The following is a 20,414-nucleotide window of genomic DNA, read 5'->3' as shown; positions in this document are numbered from 1 at the left end:
GTCACAGAGAGATGGCAAGAGAGGAGGGGATTTGATCCAAACAAACATCACAATGACTGAGTTTCATTGATGAATAACACAAACTTTTGAATCAAACAGACTTAAAAATGTCACTTTTCTGTGAATTACATCACTGCAATGTATCCTAGCTTGCTCTGTAAGACGGTCGGTAGGAGGGCGTCGAACATATGGAGGCTGGCGAGGACAGCCGGGCTTCGTGCGGAGCATCACTGCGAGCACCAAGCGACGCCTTCAGATCCTCATTTGAGATTCCGATCAAAGATTTTAACGCGCAGCCTTAAAACTTCTGCCTTAACGGGAGTCAAGAAATAAATCCTGCTGTGATAATTTGATTTCTTCTTACGTTTTCACTTTTTTGTCGTCAAAGAAATGATGCATCTTGATTCATTTTCAGAATTGAGTATTCTCGCTCGTACTTCCACTGAGAAAAAACAGTTAAATCATTGCATTATTCTGAAATGTTTTCATTTCTTTATGGGTCACCATTAATACTACAACTCCTATCACTACCTCTAATACCACTACGGTATTTTTAGCTCTATAAGGCCCACTGGATTATAAGATGCACTGTCGGTTTTTGAGAAAATTAAAGGCTTTTAGGTGCTTATAGTGCTAAAAAATACTGTATTTCTACTAAGTCTTACTAATACAGAAACCTTTTTGACGTCTGTTCTGTTTTATAAATGACGGTTCACAATAAAAACCTTGATATGTGCATCATCATCATTATATAGGAGCAAGGTAGAAAAATGAAAAACCACTTCATAGTCATTATGTAAAACGGAGAAACTAACACAAATCTCCTTTTTTTTTTTTTCTTTTGAAGTAGAACGCTGATGTCGGTGACGAGAAGTGCATCCATTTCCTCCTGTGACATCAGGAAACACTCTGGCTGTTCTGAGAATTTATTAGACTCATTAGCGTGCCCCGGTAGATGAGATGGGAATTATTTTTAATATTAATGACTTTCAATAACTGTTGTGTTCTCAACAGGGAGAGTGAAGACTTCATCGCTACTTCCTGCAAAAAAAAAAACCAAACAAACAAACAAGTCTCAGCAGGTACTGAGTTTGTGAATGGGATTTTTTTTTTTTTTTAGAGTGTGAGGTTTTGAATGTCACCAATAATGACATAGGATTAGGTGGCAACCACCACACGTTAAGGTACCGGTCATCACTTTCTGTCTGTCGACACCAGCAAAAAGTCACCAACGTGAATAGTCTATCCAAAGCTGCTTTTTAATTTGGTTTTAATTTTCAATTTAGTTTTATGACAAATTTCCCATCTCTTGATTAAATAAAATACTCAGGAGTACCTGGCCTTTGTTAAAGATAATTACATAGAAAACACTAAATTTGGAGAATGACATATCTGAAAATGAAAAGAAATAAAATGCTGAGGCTCCTCTCTAGCACACAAGTGTTCATAAGGTTTTGTGAACAAAAATGATCGATAGCTTTCTGTGGGAATGCGTCAACACCGACAGCTGTACTGGACTTATAGCGATTTACAACGACGTGACTATCCCGCGTTAGCCAAGAGGTGGATGAGCAGCAATGACAACAGCGTGGGTAATATTTTAGTGTAAGTGCAATGACAAGAATAAAAAAAGCTGGTTCTGAAATAGTTCCATCGAACACCTGAAGACAAACATGTATGGAAATAACAAAGAAGAAAAATGTGCAATAAAATTGTGTCTCAGTGGATCCAACGGCTTCCTAGTTCACCAACGAGGACGATGCTTCTCCTGCTTTGTATTTACAAGAATATTATCACAACTATATCTGTTGTATTAACTCTTCACTGCCATCTTGCTCCATCTCCTGTATTTGTGTTAAGACGTGAAAGGTCTGTGAGTACAGATGAACACACCTTCAGAAATGGACACATCTGATTTCGTACGGAGTGTGAATAAGCCTCAAGTCGAACTAGTAACCATGGGAACAGAAAATAATAATAAAAAAAGCAAAAGACAAGATTTGAGTACTTGTTTGCTGCGTGTACAAATTCTCACATAAAAAACACGAGTTCGAGTTATGCTCCAAAACTGAAACATGATGGACAGACGTGACATGATCCTCCTCCTCCTGCTAACACACATGATGAAGAATTTTAAAAAAATAACGGCTAGCAGGTTTAAGTGGTAGAAGGTGAACAAAAAAAAGTCCAAAAACATTAAGGGATGAGAAAAGGAACCTAAACTTTGGAAACTGGTTTCAAAACAGACAGACGGGAGAAGTGAATACCGATTAATGACAGGAAAAAGGGAGCGATGGCGCGGGCGAGATAAATGTGTGCAGTTGCTATCTGCAGTGCTGTAAAAGCCCTCATTTGAAAATCAGAGCTCAGATTATGCTCCTCTCTCCCAGGGGCTGAGCCGCCGCGCTGTGCGCTTACAGTGTTTTACCTTGGGAATGCGTGAGATGATATCGGGGTATTTGCTGGTGTTGTCTTCCTGGTTACGGCTGAATACTCGAACCTCACCACTCTCTAGAATGTGAATCTGTAGGGAGAATAAAAAACACAACCCAAAACCATAAATAAAGTGGAAGCAAATTGCCAGTTTATACATTATTAACTTAGATTTTGATGATTAAATAACAGATGGATGTGTGAATAATGCATGAAGTAAAAGAAGGGAAAAAGTGCCAGTTGCTTCACTTAAAACATATTAAACTGAAATCTCTACCTGTGGACAACGTACCCAAACCAGACTACTGAGCGGTTTTATCTTTGGAGATGAACATTACGCCAGATTGGACAATCATAAAGTCGTAAAAATCTTGCTGGGCCCGGCCAAGAGACATGGCAGACTCCCAGCTGGAGCCCGACCAATGTAAGCCTGCCTTCTCTCTCAACTGGAGAGCTTCATAGCCATTTAGTTAGCGCCATGCATTCCCAACAACACGACTGTCGTGTGAACTCATGCGTGTTGTTCCACCTGAGTTTTCAACGTCTATAATTTTGTAGTTATTTTCAGCCGGCAGCAGAGGGAAATCAACTTGGAGAAGAAAAGGAGGTTCATTAGTGATATTCTTCAGGAGAAGGTCAGGTCTGGGAGGAGAGGTTCACATCTGGAAACAGATCTTTACATTTTTATTACAAGGCAGTTATGAAGACACCAGCATCACCAAATCAAGCTTATTCCGTCCATTATGTCCTATTATCATGATGTTCCTTACATGTTCCTTTCTTTTCCTTATTAAAGTGGACTGTGATCGATGGTGTGTTCTACTTTGTGCAAAATGTTTGCAGTGAAATCGTGAAAAATGTTTGATTTTTTTAGGCTCCAGCTTCACAGTTGAATCTTTATTCACTTAAATTATCTTTCTATGCATTCATGAACACAGAACACCACCCTCGATTACAGTGAACACACACTAGCAATGTAGAAAGACGATTTTTTTTTTGTGGCGATTCATAAAATCTACACATAAGGTCTCACACACGCACGCACACACGCACGCACGCACACACACACACACACACACACACACACACAAACACAGAGCTGGTGTTTTAACTGAGCTGGTGTATACTGAGTCCCTCTGCTGGTAGGTTTGGGTAATGTCCACTGCAGTGACACCAGAGAGAGAAGCAGGGATGGGGAGGAGGGTGTCATGTGACTTTCTCTCTCCCTTCACGTCCTGTTTCTGTTTTTTCTCTCCTCTCATCTTCTCTTCTTCTCAATTCAACTCAGTTCAAAGACACTTTATTGGCATGACTGTCCAAAATTAACAATACAGCTGGAGGGGTTTACGTTACAATCTCTCTCTTTTCTGTGTCTCTTTGGGCCTCTCTTGAAAATTCCACACTCTCACTGCGGTCTCACCCCCCCTTGTGTCTTCATTTTCCCCATCCCTCTACCTTTTATGTATTTTGCCTCTTCGCTCACCTCACCCCCATATCACCCCCACCACCCCTGCTTCTCCTTTTGGTCCAGTGGCATGCTCTGCCTTAAAAGCCAGGGGCAAAACCGCCACTATTGTTTTCCTTTAATGACACACACACACAGACACACACACACACAAATAACAAAGCCCAAGGGTACATGCATACTAAATTGCAGGCATACGTTCGGTGCCAGACACGAGACAGACGCAGTTTTGCTCCGTTGCCGACACGCATGCACACAAACTCCAACCTGAGCACGCTCTCCATCGTATTTGTACTCGCAGGTGAACGCTGCTTCATCGAACCTCTTCATCACTTCGCTGACGCCCTTGGTTGGGTGGGCCAGCATGGGTCTCAGCGGAACCCCTGAGAGGAACAGAGGGTAAGAGGATTAGAGAAAGTAAATACAGTAATCCCTCACGTATTCGCGCTTCAAGATGCTCGGCTTCACATCATCTTGGATTTTAAGTAGGTAGTCACGTGATGCCGTTTGCACATTCTATTGGTTGACAGCGTCTGGAAGTGCGCTGCGTTCCGAGACTCACCAATCGCAGCGCACTTCCATGTATTGAAGAAACACCTAAAAGGGCTGTAAACAATCTATAAGAGTGTTGGAAAAGGTAATACAGACAGAATGTGGTTTAATATCAGTAAATTACCGGAATTTTGTAATTTTGCGGGTGTTCCTGGATCGCATTAACCCCGAGGAACGAGGGATCACTGTATGTACGACTAAAAAAATATGTGAGGCCAGAACAAGCAAAACATGCTTTTACTGTTTCGCCATTCATTTTTTATGATCATTAAACACTAAAATGTGAGTGCAGGAGGATCAGGGCTCCAGCTAATGGGGATTAGAGCTCATATCTGTCTGCAAAAAAAAAAAAAAAATAGCAAACAGTAGTTGTGAAGTTTACTTAGTTTGACATGTTCCAAACTGACAGATCCGAACAAAACCGTTTCGGTGACAGAACCACAGCTGAATTTTTTTTTTTTTTTGCACCCATTCAGCTTAAACGTGAAGTCTTTCTCCACCAATCCCCTTAGGCGGTGCTTTTAAGTTATTCTTAAAAGAAGCAGAGGAGTGATATAATGAAATTCACCTAACAAACTCCTTTAATTTTGTTCAATCTCACTAGCTCCATCCCAGCATTCAGCAACTCCTTTAAACACAACATATTTCTTTATGGCGGCTGTTTACCTGCCAAATTAGCAGCTACGTTTTTTCCAACTGAGCAGCGAGGGCCAATTCGGCGTTCCACTTTCGTCATGTTCAGATGGAGGCTGGTATTAATGTCCTACCTGATGCCAAGACTCTCTATCACAAATTGCTTAACAACAGTGTAATTGGGCGCTAATCCTTAGCTTAATGGCATCTTTTATCTCGCTGTGATAAACGACTCAAGTAAAATAAGTGACTCACCTCCACTAAACAGATCAATACACACAACCGTCTATGTTTTGGATCTTATAACCTTTTCTGCCTTCCAATTGGCTGCTTACCTGGAGTGAGCTTGCAATGATTGGGTAGCTGCTCTATGCCCTCTTTCAGCAGTACGGGGATGAGGACATCGTAATTGGGCATCTCGCTGAAGAGAAGGGATGTGGGAGTGAGTGGGGAGATGAGGGAGTGGGAAGAAAAAAACACACACAAAAAATAAAGGGAGTGGGGGGTGGGGTGATGGTGGAATCAATATCATCCAAAATGAAAGTGAGCAGATAAAGTGAGACGGAATGAGGGGACAGGGTTTAAGGAGGATGAGGAGGCATTGTGGCGTTGCCGAGGAGAGACTGCAAAGTGAGTTGACGGGTGGGGTGGTGGGGGGTTTGTTTGGGCTTTCGGTTACCAGTAAGTCTGTTTGAGAATGAGACTCTTCTCTTCGATCCAAGCCCGCCTGCTCTCCGCGCTCATCCCCTTCCCCGCGTCAAGCACAGCGGGAGGGAAACCTATAAGGAGGGGAGGGAAGGAATGCATTTAAAACAGGTCTGCGTATGGGTTTCGATACTTGAAGGACCCAACATTTGTTCGGTGAGCGTTAAGAAGCACTTTGAAGTCTAGGAAATGAGTGTACAGATGCACTAAAGTGCTTTCCACACTATTAAATGTGTAGTTTTGCTGCCCAAGGTGGTTAAATTGTTAACATAATACGGGGGCAAAATGAGCTGTTTTTGTTTCCCAGGTCAACATTAATAATTACAATACATTTAAAACGGGGCTGAATACTAATTTAGCCACATAAATTATTCACTGCAATGATCCATTTCAGCCCCCACAAAGAATCTGCTCTTAGCTGACCTGCCTGATTAAATAATGGTTAAATAAATAAATAAGAACGCGAAGAAAACCATTTCCGCGCCAGACCACAGATCAATGCAAATTTTCCTACCGAGACTCTCCGTCTAATTGACTCTTATTAAATCATACCTCCAGTCATGAGTAAGCCACGAATACTAATAAGTCGAGGAGGACTTTATTTAATTTAGGGTAGGTGGTGTTGGCGAGAGGAGGTCAGAAACTGTCCCAACAGAAAAAGGAGGAATTCAGCAACTTGTTGTCGAGACGATGCAACAATCTCATGTGATTACGGAGATTTATTGTGTTTTATGTGTGTCTCCACATTAAGCATTTGAAATATCATCATAATCAACCCACTCAATGAATGCAAATGTTATTTTAATCCATATTTAATAATCGCAGATAGAACACCTCTCCTGCAGTGTGTCCCATCATGTTTTTTCTTTCAAGTGATTGATCATAACCCAATGACAAAAACAAAAACCCGCACCAATAATCAAGTGTGAAAAGCATCTATGAAATCAGTACAAGGTTGTAAGCAGAATAAAAGGAATATTGGATATTGTCCAAACTTTTGGCCTCCCTCCCCCTCGATGGTTTTTTTTCTGGCCAAGCAGGCAGATGGGATTGGAACACAAAGGCATTGTGTACCTACAAGTTCAACTATGGATGGTGTGTGTGCTCGTGTTATTCAATATACTTTGTTAAAGGAACACTTCACAACAAAAAGGGAAACACAGTCGTTGTCTTCTCACCCCGATGTTGATGGGAAAGCAGTTGTGGTGTCTTAGTGAACAAAAGTTTTCAAAAAGCTTCAAGGTAAAGACGAATCACAGAATTGTTCCTGACAACACGATATGTGGGTTTGTTTATTAGCGTATAGAGAAGTGGAGAAAAAGCGCAACATTCCGATAGCTTGTCCGATTTGATTTAAGAATCTGAAAGCCCGAGATCACAAAATCAATTTTGAAAAATTGTTATTGACAACGCTTGTGAGCTGAAGGCTTAGCAGCAGAATCTAAGCTAAAAGTGTTAGCGCTCAACTCACCCACGAGGCACAAGAGTGCGGCCATACGCAATGAAACAAGGTCAACGACAGTTATGAATACCTTAGAATAACGTAAATCCATGGGATTTTGTGCCAGCAAGAACAGAAACAACAATATGCAGGTAGAATGGGTTGGTACCTAACTATTGTTTCAGGATAAGCTTTATTTAGAAATTGTAAAAAAAAAGAAGAAGAAAAAAACAAAACATCTCTTAGAATTTAAGATTACCTTGTCCGGGGGGGGTCAAGCAAACAGCCTGGCTTAATGCTGATAGGACGCTCTGCTCAGCCAAGCCTATCCTCAGCTTTCCAGCCAGGGACCTGCGCATCACAATCATAAGACCAGCAGCCGTCAGAGCCCATTAGACAACAGCAACGTTCTTGAGTATAAAACAAGGATTTAGAATGGGAAATATATATATTTTTGTACACGTGCAAGTTTGTGTGCATCACACACACTCTGCAATCTGGCTTTGTATGCGTGTGTGTGTGAGACTGTTATTTTACCTGACGATGTAGCGGGCCTCGGAAAAACGGCATGCCACAAAGAGGCCTTTGATGATGTCTATTTTCTTATTCATGGCCTGAGGCAGGCAGAAGGAAATTGAGATTCACAGGAGAAGAGATTCACAGGAGAAAAAAAAAGAATGCAAAAAAAAAAAAAAGAGAGACTGAGGTCACCAGCGAGTACAAATTCCATGTTCAATTCAAAGTGTGGAAAAAAAAAAAAAAAGTGCCAACAGCAACCGGGATGAAAAGAAACTAATTGCTTTGGAAATTCCAGCCGGGTGACGGTTTATTAAAAGGCTAAAAATGACCCCGCTTGAAGTAGATAAATAACAATAATTCACTATTCCGTGCACAATCAGGTAAACATTTTCCTACTCCCTGACCCCCGATACTGGGAGGCAAATCAAGTGTAAACAAAACAACAACAAAAAAATTTACCCAAGACCACTTTCCCCCTAATGAAAATGTTATTCAAAGGCTCACCGAGTTCCCACTCATGCTAGCAATTTCCTTCAATTTCCTAAACACGCCCCCTGCTGTCAGACTGGCCGGTTGGAACATCATGCGCTGGTTGCTACGGGAACTCTCGGCTACGAGTCCCAAATCTCCTTTCTCCTGCGCCTCTGCCTTGATTTTGTCCAATTGTCGCCCTGGAAACAAGAAAAGGGGGCAGTAAATAGCATCCGCTGTGCTGGTTGATGAGCGGAGAAGGGTGTCATTAAGCAACTACGCCGCAAACAAACCGGCGACTGATTGGGCGCCTTGAATGGTTATTTGTGATTGTGTATCCATTACCAGTTGCTTGAGCAACAGCTTTCATGAGCACCGTCTCTCCGATGCCAAGCTCCATCCCCAGGTAGGCAGGACCTATCTGGTTCAAACACAGGTACACACAGCACAGCAGGTCCTCTGGAAAACACCACATGCACACACACACACACACGCAGATACACACAAACAAACAGGAAGCCAGTGACACAAACATACAGGCCTATAAATTGAGGTGCACACAAACACATGCATATAAAAACAGACACCAACTTCACAGAATCACATCAATGAACTGACTCATCCTCCCCACTTTTATGCGCAACCTGGCTTCATCATCATCTCCTTGATAGAGTGGCTGGCAGCCAAGCAGCCTGTGTAGCTACATCAGCATGCATTATGGGAAAGATGAAATGGCATTTACCTGGAGAGAGCAGCAGCACAGAGCGAAACAGGTTCGACAGCGTCTCAATGTTTTTCAGCCTAGGAAAAAGACAAAAAGAATTGCTTTGGGATGATTTAAAATTAATTTTAGAGCTGTTCTGTAAATACCGGGAGGCAGGCAAAACTAATTTGTCTTCTGGTTTTAATCTGAAATTTAACTTGTGGGAAGGGACTGAATAGATTTTGTCATAAAATTCTATACATCGACAACCACTGGTCGGAAAAAAAATAATCAGTAATCAGTGCAAAGCGTGTCATTCAGTATCCTGTGAAGAGAAATTGTTGCTATGAATTGACTTGAGAATCATCCTTTAAAATGTAGAGAATCATATGCATCACCTTCTCCGAAATCTCTTTTATGATAATCGCAAACATTTTAAAGTCATCAGTTTCCAAGAAAGCATCATGGATAACAGCTGAATGCTGCTATTACAGTATTTTCCACACTAAAAGGCGCACCTAAAAGCCTTTAATTTTCTCTAAAACTGACAGTGCACCTTATAGTCCAGTGCGCCTTAGAGTTCCTCCATATTCTCTGAACCAACCATAAAATTAATCCCATTTCCTCGCCTCCTCTGGTAGCTGTCTAACATTCCTTTCTTCACCAGCATTAAAAGGTTTCGATGATTCACACCATCTAGTTTTGAAGTTGAAATATTTGATGCCGCCAGTAAAGCATAAGGTCGGACTAAGGGGGGGGGTTCATGTCACTCCTACTTCCTCCTCTGTGGGACTTTGATCGTCAGCACCCTCCCCCCCCAATATTGTCTGCCATGCTGGCGCAGTGGTGCACTTGAGTCACAACTGTTTAGTAAACGGCGTATACAGGAAAGTTACTGTTATAGTTATCATCCTTACAGCAGATGGCCTTTATTCCAAGAATTCCCACCAGTGGTAATTCTAAACATGTTCTGGTAAAAAGTAGCGTAAAAAGCTTAGCGATCACTTTCTCTTAAAGGTGTTTTGCTCATCCTGGAAACGCCTTTCCCTCCATATGTAGCTCTTACCTGCCAGAATCCTCTTCAATCTTCTCAAAAGTCCGAGCCACTGCCAGGTACGGCACTCTGGGGAGTGATTAGCATGTGTTAGCAAGGGGAAGCACACACTGACGGATTCCTATTTACACAGTATTTACCAACCTAGAATTAGAATATGGAACAATTTGATTGCTTTGATTGCAGATTATCAAAATGTCTTGAATGCAACAGTGGAAAGGGCAAAGGTCAGTGAAGCCGTGGTGAGAAAGATGTCTGACATTTCAAAGAGCATTATGCTCCATACGAGTGGGGGATGGGACTGCAATTAGAACAATTGTTTTTCTGAATCTCACGGGAGGAGCAGATGGATTCATGAGAAAAATCTGCCTGGATGTTGAAATCCAACCTCAGAGACATGAGTGTCACCTGTGGGAACGTCGCGTTCCTTCACCTGCTCAGAATCAGGTTAAAGCAAACTCACATAGTGATGAACGACGGGAGTTAATCCCAATCTCAGACCAGTCTTGATATAAAATTCATGCACTTTTCCATGACATGCCATTACAAAAATGGACCTTCCCTGGGCTGAAAAATTTATTTCCTCCGAGTTCTTAAAGGCTGACTGAATAACTGGACAGGAAAACTGTAGTGGACTGAATTCCACCACAGTTGAGCTTTCAGGGGCAGAATAAATATATAATGTATACAGTATATCTGACTTATAGAAAACATTTTCATGTAAAATCATGGCGGCATTGGAACTTGATTCTCTTGTATTTGTCAGAAGTGAAGAATGAAAGTCAATATTAACGAGGAAACAAATTCTTGAGAAGATTTTCTACTTCTTATTTTACGTTAGCCGTAAATAAATTCTCACGGGTTATTTTGCATAATTGCATAATAAAAACTATATCTTCATATGCATCCACTGGAATCAAGGATTTATATTAATTATAAATGAATGCTAATTTATTTATCATTTAGGGTTTTTTTTTTGAGGCAGATCATGCTTTCCATTTCTTTATAGGGTCTTTAAATTAGTAAAAGGGCAGCTCACTTTTGGCCCTTCCTCCAGCAGGCGTGATCCACAGGATGGTAGTTTGGCCCGGATGGATTGTAGTCAGTCTGTCCTGATGTTGACTCACTGATGAAAATACAAGAAAAAAAGAGGGAGCAAATTAACAGCAATGACGGCGACAGCTGTTACAGTCCCTGCAGCAAACTCACATCTCATTGTAGACAGAAAATCATGTGCGACATTATCATAACAAAGGGATATTTTAAAATGTATAAAGTGTTACGGAGCGTATTTTGAAAGCGTGGCTGATGTGGGAAAAAGTTTGAGGAAGTTGAACTTAAAGCAAGGTTCATCAAAGTTTCTGATATCTATTGGTTGACAGGACAAACTGATCAAATTCCATGTCAGCACTGGACTAGAACCCATAGAATGACCTTGTTTATGACCTTGCTTTTGTTTATCGTGAAAACAGGAAAGAGAAAACAAAAGGGGGTCTTAGAGAAAAATAACAACATATTTTGTAATATTCTGATTGGTCAGTCGGCGGTGCTTTCAACCACGCTGAATTATTATGCTAAACACGACCTGCTGTGGAGCGGGTCACATGCGTGCAACTTCCTGTTGTACTTTGCCCTACTCTTTGCTGTCTTTGCTCTCCTCCGTTGAAGTCTTCTTCTCTGTACTCGTCTTTTTCTCTCTGTCACTCCGGTCGGGCTTCTTTGTCGTTGTTGCAGCTTTTCTTGGAGCTATTGAAAGAGAAGAAAAAAAAAAAGAAAAAAAAGGGAAGGTGAGTTTGGAGCAAGGGTTGGGGCAGAACAATATTTTGCCATCTTCCCTCACTGATAAAAGTATATTTATGGACACTCCTTTGTGCAAGCACAGAGCTATGCAAATTTCTCCTCACCAAAGAAACTGCTGATGGAGGCTTTCTTGGCCGGCTCCTTATCTTTCTGCTCTTTAGCTTCTTTCTGCCCTTTTTCCATTTGACTTTTTGGGCTCTCCTCTCCGAATTGCATGTCCTTTTCAACCGCCAAGTTCTTGGCAACAGCAGGCCCTTTCTCATCATCAGTCTTCGGCTCCGCTCCATTTTTCTCTACTGCCCCCTCAGCTTTTTTCCCTTTCTCATCAGCGCTCTTTCTCTCAACTCGCTCCTCCTCCTCCTCGGTCTTCTCGTCATACTCTTTCTTCTTGTTCTCCAACTCATCTGGGCTGTTAGCCTCGGTCACAGCCTTTTCAACCTTTTCTTCCTTTGCTCCCTCCTCCATGGGTTCGCCGAGGCTCCCTACACAGGGTGAGACAGAAGGGGAGAGGAGTCATTGAAGAGATAAATACCAGCAGGTTGACTGAGGGCAGCCCAGTTTATTTGTAAACCCATGTTTGAAGAGGTTTTCTATGTAGCAGCCTTTCTCATTGAATGCCGCAGGTTATATTTGAAGGCCTTCTTTTCACTCTAGAAAGCCAGGTAGGGGAGAAAACTGCTTTTGAAAAAACCTGTTGCACCAAGTCACATTCCTGCTGAGACAGGAAATCTATTTCTTCATCCATGCTGAAATGACCAGTAAATCTATTCTCTACAGTTTTAGAGAACAGACAGGTAATTATTGTTGGGATTCAACTGTTGTAACGCCGTACTGACAACAAGAAGCACAAAACCTTTAGAGATCCTTACTGAGGGAAACTTCTCTCACATAGGCTTTTGCTCATTTTGTATCATCATATAATTATACCCATTCTAACTCTGACAAAACCATTTTGAACAAAGTTAATGTCCTAACTTGTGTTTAATGTTATTTTTCTTTATTCACTTGAAAAGTTTGATCCTTTATTGATGGAGTTTCGTGATTTTAATAACCTGACAAATTAAAAGAATTTATGTTGTAACGTAAAAACAAACATTAAAATATTATGTAATTGTAATTAATAATTATTAATAAATTATAAATATTTATATAATTTATTAATAATTAAATATCATTAAAATGGGCCTTTTTTTTACATGCATTTTTTATTTCTTTTTGCTATTTGGGCTTATTGGAACCTAATTAGAAGAAAAACTAAGCATCATTTTTTGATATGATGTACTTTCAGAGAAAAATGCTGTCCACATATGTGATGTCCACATATGTGATGTCCACATATGTGGACATAAAACACAATTAAGTCACCTTTGTGTAACAGAATAAAACTTTTTATTTCCAACTTGAACACAGTTGTTTTTTCCGACTGCTTTTGCATGTATTAATTACACATACACATTTTTGAACATGTTTTGAATAACAGAGTAAAAACAACATGTTAAAATTCCATTTTGGCCCCTTTTGGACAGTTAAAACTATTGAAAAAATATATTAAACATTCAAATAATTCTTAAATCATCACAGTTGCATCAGGCTACTAATGTGTTTAGAACATCAAGTGAACAAAACAAAAACAATGAATTATCATTAATTTTAATTTTGTTGTGAATGAACACGCTCACACCCACCCATCCACACACACACACACACACACACACACACACACACACACACACACACACACACACACACACACACAGTAATAATGTGAAAGAGTACATGTACACTGTATGAACCTGTACCTGAACCTGTACTCTCTGTCCCTGTTTATGTGTGAAAAGCAAAGTAACAGTCGCGTTCCGTTTGCAGGCACAAGAACACTTTACAGGTCATACAACGCACTCGGGTTCTTCCAGTGCAGCCTGGTTGTCTGCAGCGCATAGCATTCTTCATGCCAACCATCTCTGGGAGATGGGCATTAGCCCTGCTGCGGACTGAGACACGGGGCAACTTTGTCACATGACGCTTTACCCCTTGACTTGAATCATCTTCCTCTGATTCCCCTGACAGCTCTGCATCTGCACTATGATGCTGGAACAAGAGGCTCTCTGCCACTTCCATACGGAACTCAAGGAACCCGATGGGTCTCGTCTTTGGTCCAGCAAATTACTGGTGTTTGCGGTAGAGCAGCCAGGTGTTGGCTAAAGCCAGATCTGTGAAGTGCAGGAACATCCGTAGTGTCCACTTGTTTGTACGGGTGCTCATGCGATAAAAGCTAATCATTCTGTCCATCAAGTCAACACCACCCATCTTCACGCTGTACTCACGGACAATGCTTGGCCGCGAGACAGTGACATATTGCTTCAATTTCTTGTCCCAGCGCTGGCAGGTGTCTTCAGGCTGTGCACCATAGGCAGCAGACATCATCAACACTGGTTCGTTGTCATACCACTTCACTACACACAACTTTCCATCTTCAGCAGACACTTCTGATGAGGTACCTCGTCCTGCATTCTTCATGGCTTTGTTTGTTGCTAACTTGTGGTCCGCTCCAGCGAGTCGGTTCTTCATTATTGTTCCAGTTACGTAAAGCTCCTTCTCCATCATTCGCTCCGCACCTTTGATGGTGGTGAAGAAACGGTCACAATAGACTTTTATGCCAGGTTGCAGAGTTTGACACAGGCGGTCAATGACTAGTCTTCCCAAGCCCAGGCCTTCTGGTTCTTCTACCTTCTATATCAGTGGCTGCTTTCCTTGATAGAGCTCAAAGTCAAGCACAATGCCATCTGCTGTAGCACAAACAAAGGATTTGGCTTCATCGACAGATATTGTCTCCATGGACAGTCTCCTGTGAAGGGTATCATCTGCTCGTCAATAGATGCGCCATCAGGTCGATACAGAGACTTGCACCCGCACAGAATCCGATCCAGAAAAGGCCTAACCTTCCAGAATTTGTCCATCCTCCTCAGGTCTTCTGGCACATCATCATCAATAACCACTTTTATTGCTCCTCTCAGTTTGAAGAATCTGGCACTCAGTAATGGCAGTGATTCTAAGGGATTTGGACCAATACATCCTAATGGTTGGGTATCGGATGCAGGACATCATAATACAGACACCAAAAAAGTGGCAAACCTCATCGACAGACATGTTGAGCGGATACCCACTCTTAGGCAGTGACATAGCATTGGTGCATTCTGAAGTCTTTTTCATTAGATCTCTATCTATGTACAGTCCAAAATAGTCTTTAGGGGTCCAGCCATGTCTGTCTAGATCAGTTTCTTCCTGCTGCGGATACTCTTTGAGGTTTGGCATCAGTTGAGTAACCTTCCAGCGTATTCCACGTCCTGCACAAACAGAATCAGAATAAAATTGGCATCTATTGCAGTAAGTTACATTTTACCCATGTAAGCAATTGAATTGTGTGAAATTTTTGAGTCTGAGTGGACATTTATACAAAATTTGAGGATTTACCCTCAAGGCATAACAAAATAACAACAATTACCTTGTTTGGACTCTCCCTTCCTCTTCTCTTTGGTTTGGCTTGGTCCTGGTGTTGGATCATCAGAGTGATGATCAGTTTCAATTGTGTCAGTTTGACATTGAGGTCTGGGAGTGCGGGATGAACCTGTACCTGAACCTGTACTCTTTGTCCATGTCAATGAACCTATGAACAAGTGTTGTAAACAAGCATTTTGCTTTTAAATAGCCCCGAGGCCCTAACTACATAAAATAAAAAAATATCTACTGGGTCTTGGCTAACCATTATGTGCACTACGGAGGCATTTACATCCTCTGCTGTGCTCAGTGGGCTCAGGAATGGGGTCCTCATCGTCACTACTGTCACCCTGATCCTCACTGCTGCTTTGCTCCTGTGGTGATGGTTGGTAATTTTCATCCAGGATGTGATCGTCGTTGTCAGACAAGTCCAAATCTTAGTTATCTCCATCAAGTAGCTCCAAAACGTTTTGCACAGAATAACACTCTGAAAATAAAAACACGACCGTGTTGGCTGTCCACGGATGTGGCCACTAAGCCTTAGGAGTAATTATTTATTTTACATTTATTTTACATTACAGTACATTGAGTTACATTAGTTACATTTATTAGTTACATCTGGTCCTTCGAGGACAGCCATTATGCTGATGTAGCCCTCGGTGAAAATGAGTTTGACACCCCTGCCTTAGCCATCACTGACAGGAATAATAAAACTATTAAATGTTTTATTGATTTTCCGATGTTCAACTGATTTTGTTGAACAGGTACTGATTCTGATGGTTTATCCATGCAACTGCTCAACTCTAGCTCATTTCCTTCTCTTACCAAGCCTTTCTAGCCAACGCAGGAGGAAAGCTTTGAGAGGCGGGGGGTTTACCTGCACCGTCGAAGCTCCCCTCCACACGGGCTCGTTTGCTTTGCTGACCCTGCTCCTCCTTGACCTCGGCCTCCTCTTTCAGACCCTCGCTGCTGCTCCTCCTGTCGTCGAGTTTCCTCTTTGGAAACATCTTCCTTGCTGCAAACGACAACACAGGGGATTGAATTAAAAACAGTAGAAACAAAAAGAAGGAAGTCAGAGGAGTTCCAACTGATGTGATGTAGATCAAACAGACAGAGAATGTGAAGATGAAAACTTTGGTCCCTCACTTCAGATGTAGGGCAACAAGAAAAAGAAACGAGAATCACAGACACGTGCATTGCTAATGAAAACACTAATTCCATCCTGCAAGATATTGTGCAGCACAGCAGCTTAGGTTCCAGCGTAATTTCCTTTGAATTTTTATGCAGCAGTGGTGCTCGAGGGTAATTTTAGTTTTGGTTCCACATCCGCCTCTGCCTCGGCCCGTCGCTGGAGTTATAGCACAGGTAGCGCCGCTGAGGTCCGTCTTAGAGATATTATAATGAAAGCATTAACACAGGACATTAAGAATGCAATTTCTGGTCAATTAGAGTGCTAGTTTAATGTGATGTTTTTCTCCAGTGGTGATGGTGCCTGGGCGCTTATTGTGGCTACGCACCGCTGCTGAAACCAAACACTGCAGTCATCAAATGGAAATGTTGATGAAAAGAGAACTGAGAGCTGCATTCCTGCTGCAAAAAAGAAGGATGAAGGAATCCAAAGCGAGGAAGGAGGTGCTCCCAAAATGAAAACAAATTGCTTTAAGTTGCTGAAATTTTCAATTTGAAATCCTAATATTTCTGATGTGACATGAAACATACAGTTAGCACACGGCTCCACGTGAGATTGCTTGGACATTCCTCTTTCATGTTCGGTGCAGACGGCTCTCAAACGCATTTACAGATAACGAACATGCATGCAGAAAACAGCAGCAGCGGCTCATTTTCATGCTCATCTTGTATACGTGAACATGTTATCATTTCTAAACTGTATTTATGTAACTACTAAGTTGTTTGTTTTCTGTTTTATAAGCGAGAAGGACCCCTATAAACATTGGCGATCAGCTGCAATAATAAGATGACTTGCTCTGCTGGTTCCATTAATGGACAGTCAGCAGATAATATACATCACCAGATAATGCAGCGATGTTATTACTATGATCGACACGCAAATACAAACAGAAAATTAATTAGAGGCCCCATTATAACTAAACCAATATAAAAGCAACACAGTCCAGGCTGCTGGCTGTCAGTCTAAAGACTGAGACCAGAGTCAGAAGATAAATCAAAGCAGAAGAAACTGAGTTTTCAGCTGTTTCTAGGGTTCAAACGAATGCAGTTGGTGATAAATGTCTTGTTTTTCACTCATAAGAAATAATGAGTATTTGGTGCCATTAAGCTCCTGCTAACAAATAATCAAGTAAAATAGCTGGAGGCAGAAAAACAATCAATCCTCTGTTGGTATCCAAGTTCAAAAATCATAAAACTATGGAGAGAATGTGTCGAAGCACCGATTTGAAAAAACTTTTATAAGTGTTATAAAAAGAAAACAGAGAGGCAATAAAGATCTGACGAGATACTAACCGGTCTTGCGTTTAAGAATCGCAGTAGGGGAGGTGGAGTTCGGGGTGATCGGGGTCCCGGGTGAAGTCGTAGATGATGGGGTGGCCGGAGTGGTGGGGGTTACAGGGGTGGTTGGGGCAGGTGGAGGAGACAAGGGGGTGGGAAGCACCTTAAACGCATCATCTTTCTGAAAAAGACAAGCAGTGTTGTTATTGACATACAAAATAAAAGCTTTCATCTGACCAGAAATACAGCAGATCCCATTTTATTTTGAGTTGTTTTTCCAAGCTGAATATACAAAAGAATCACAGGATTATCATGTATAGATTTCCTGTGTGTCCACAAACATTGTAATTTTTCTAAATATTTTAATTCAAAAATAAATGACAATGGAAAAGTTGGAAAGAATTTTTTTTTAAAATGTATAGAAGAAAAGGGATTATAGGGGGGACTTTCAAAATAAAGGACAACTTTTATGACAAACACAATTAAACAGATAAAAGAGTCGTATTTTACAGGTCTGGCTTGTGTTCAACAAAGATGGCGTTTGAGGTTAGTTTTTTTGACATAATCTAGTCCAACGGACAAACTACCACCTAAATATACCTGTGGTTTAACATCAGGAGATAATAGTGATTTTTAAATGTGACTCATCACATTTACACATTGAAAAAGGAAGAAAATTTGTTTTTTAAAAATCAGCAAGAGATGCAGACAGAACAAAGAACCAGAAAATGTTTGTTCAAGGACAAGAATCCCCCCCCCCCCACTAGTGGAAAAACTCAATTTGTGCTGATGTGGACAGACATAACCTCTGAATGTGAGTAAGCGGGCGTGAAGAGTCTAAATACACCTCAACTGTCAATTATGAGCATCATGAAGAGAGCAATAAAGAGATGGACACCTTCAGGGTTTCTACAAAGCAAGTGTGAAATTTCATTGATTTCTATTTTGCAGGTTTTGATGGGGCATAAATAAACTGATCCCCTGCGGGGAAACCTTTGGTGGGGGTAAGAGCAAAGCAGAAGACAATGAAAAAAAAAGATTTTAAAAAATGAAGAAGTTAAGAAGACAAAGGGCAAAAATAATTGAAAAACTCAGAAGGAAGAGAGAGCGAAGGAACAGAAAGAAAAGAAAAAGATCATGAAGGAGGACAGCAAGAAATGTCAAGTGATGAGGTTTGGTTTGTCTTTTCACAATTTGTTAGAGACAACAAACAATGAGTCACGTCATCATGAGCTTCCATTGGTGATATGTGAAGTAGAAACTTCACATATCAGCACCGAATCACTCAAACCATGTTAAAGTAACGACTGAAACCATCTGAAGGTGATGCAGAGGAAGTCACGCTGACAAACTCCATGCATCCTAGCCTCTTGCCTAAATGAACACCTAAGAATCATTCCTGACACGCCACGAACAAAATGAGAACGGCTTTCAAACAACAGGTGGGCCGAATGACGTCTAAGTCGATAATCAGGTCTCTTCATTATGTGGTTTATTGACAAATGAATTCAACATGAATCACTATATGATTACTGTGCCTTTGTGAAGCTCTGATATTCCTACTGTGAACAGACAACCAGCAGAGATGAGCTTGCAGAAGCCCAATTGATGGGTTAAAGGTGTTCTACCAGCAAACATGTTTTAAAAAATACATCTGCTTTAGTGCTTTTTTTCATAAAATTAAATTTAGGCATTTAAAGACCGATACCATGTAGGGCGTTGCATTTTCTTTATTAAATGGTAATTACTGATTATTAAGGATACTGATAACCAATATTTAGTATAGACACATATTTGACCCAAATTAAGTGCCAATAGTTTGATCAGACCAGTCTTTCCCCTGTAGCTGCACAAGTCTATCGAGCCCCCACCAATCCAAAAAGAATGTAACACAAACAAGCTACAAATGATACTTTTTACAGCGTACTGCATGTCCACACTCTTCCCTAGCATCTGTTGTGATTAGAGTATATATGACCAATAATGTTTAACAATGCCACCTTTTTAAATTTATAATCATAATTTATTTTATTTATTTGAAAGGGACAGCGTACAGTTCAAACATTAATGTTCGCACTTGATGCCCTGCACCAGATTATAGCTTCAAACTAATCTGTAGTCCCTGTGCGGGTCACATGAACAACAGAAGATAAAAACAAAACAGATAAAACAACATATAATAATAATCAGAACATATTAGCCACAACAGGGACACACACCTGCGTGCAACCCCCAATCCCTCCCACGCCCACATCCACACCCACAAAAGGGAATCCTGAGGAATTATGAATTCAAATCATCCATTTCATTTTTTAATTTTTTTTGGCTTAGTGTGAGGCTATGTTTACCCTTTCAGTTTTATCAGGCGTTTCTTTCTCTCCATGGTCTTTGGTCACGTCTTGGTCTTTCGCCACCGGGACCTCGTCGTCGTCACTGTCCAGAATCTGTCGGCTGCGTTTGGCAACTTTCTTAACAGGTGAATCAATGCTTTGGACACCATTCTGTACTTTCAGTGGGCTTTTGACAGGTCTGGAGAGGAGCACAGAATCACAGCTAAAACACCAATGATTCAAGATTAAGACCTTCATTTATATGAAAACCCACAGCCAGAAGCTGACACGCTGTAGAATTTGAAAAGCTTGACAGGAAGACCGCTTAAGACAAGAAATACACATTA

General features: G+C 41.1%; 1 protein-coding gene across 2 annotated transcripts in view; it reads right to left on the bottom strand.

The window, feature by feature from the left end:
* Positions 1-20,414, bottom strand: part of lig1 (ligase I, DNA, ATP-dependent) — a 39,426-nt gene that overhangs the window by 17,357 nt on the left and 1,655 nt on the right. For both annotated transcript variants that reach the window (XM_068341413.1, XM_068341414.1), the window contains exons 3-18: positions 20,086-20,266; positions 17,753-17,918; positions 16,149-16,286; positions 11,881-12,258; positions 11,614-11,722; positions 11,016-11,102; positions 9,989-10,045; positions 8,962-9,020; positions 8,565-8,678; positions 8,253-8,419; positions 7,767-7,843; positions 7,489-7,580; positions 5,763-5,862; positions 5,419-5,504; positions 4,166-4,281; positions 2,429-2,524 (exon numbers count right to left, since the gene is read on the bottom strand). In XM_068341413.1, coding sequence (XP_068197514.1) covers positions 2,429-2,524; positions 4,166-4,281; positions 5,419-5,504; positions 5,763-5,862; positions 7,489-7,580; positions 7,767-7,843; positions 8,253-8,419; positions 8,565-8,678; positions 8,962-9,020; positions 9,989-10,045; positions 11,016-11,102; positions 11,614-11,722; positions 11,881-12,258; positions 16,149-16,286; positions 17,753-17,918; positions 20,086-20,266 — 2,023 coding nt within the window. The remainder of the gene's footprint in view (positions 1-2,428; positions 2,525-4,165; positions 4,282-5,418; positions 5,505-5,762; positions 5,863-7,488; positions 7,581-7,766; positions 7,844-8,252; positions 8,420-8,564; positions 8,679-8,961; positions 9,021-9,988; positions 10,046-11,015; positions 11,103-11,613; positions 11,723-11,880; positions 12,259-16,148; positions 16,287-17,752; positions 17,919-20,085; positions 20,267-20,414) is intronic.

This window comes from Antennarius striatus, chromosome 18, assembly GCF_040054535.1.
Source record: "Antennarius striatus isolate MH-2024 chromosome 18, ASM4005453v1, whole genome shotgun sequence".
NCBI lineage: Eukaryota > Metazoa > Chordata > Actinopteri > Lophiiformes > Antennariidae > Antennarius > Antennarius striatus.
This window is presented reverse-complemented; position numbering and strand designations above follow the sequence as displayed.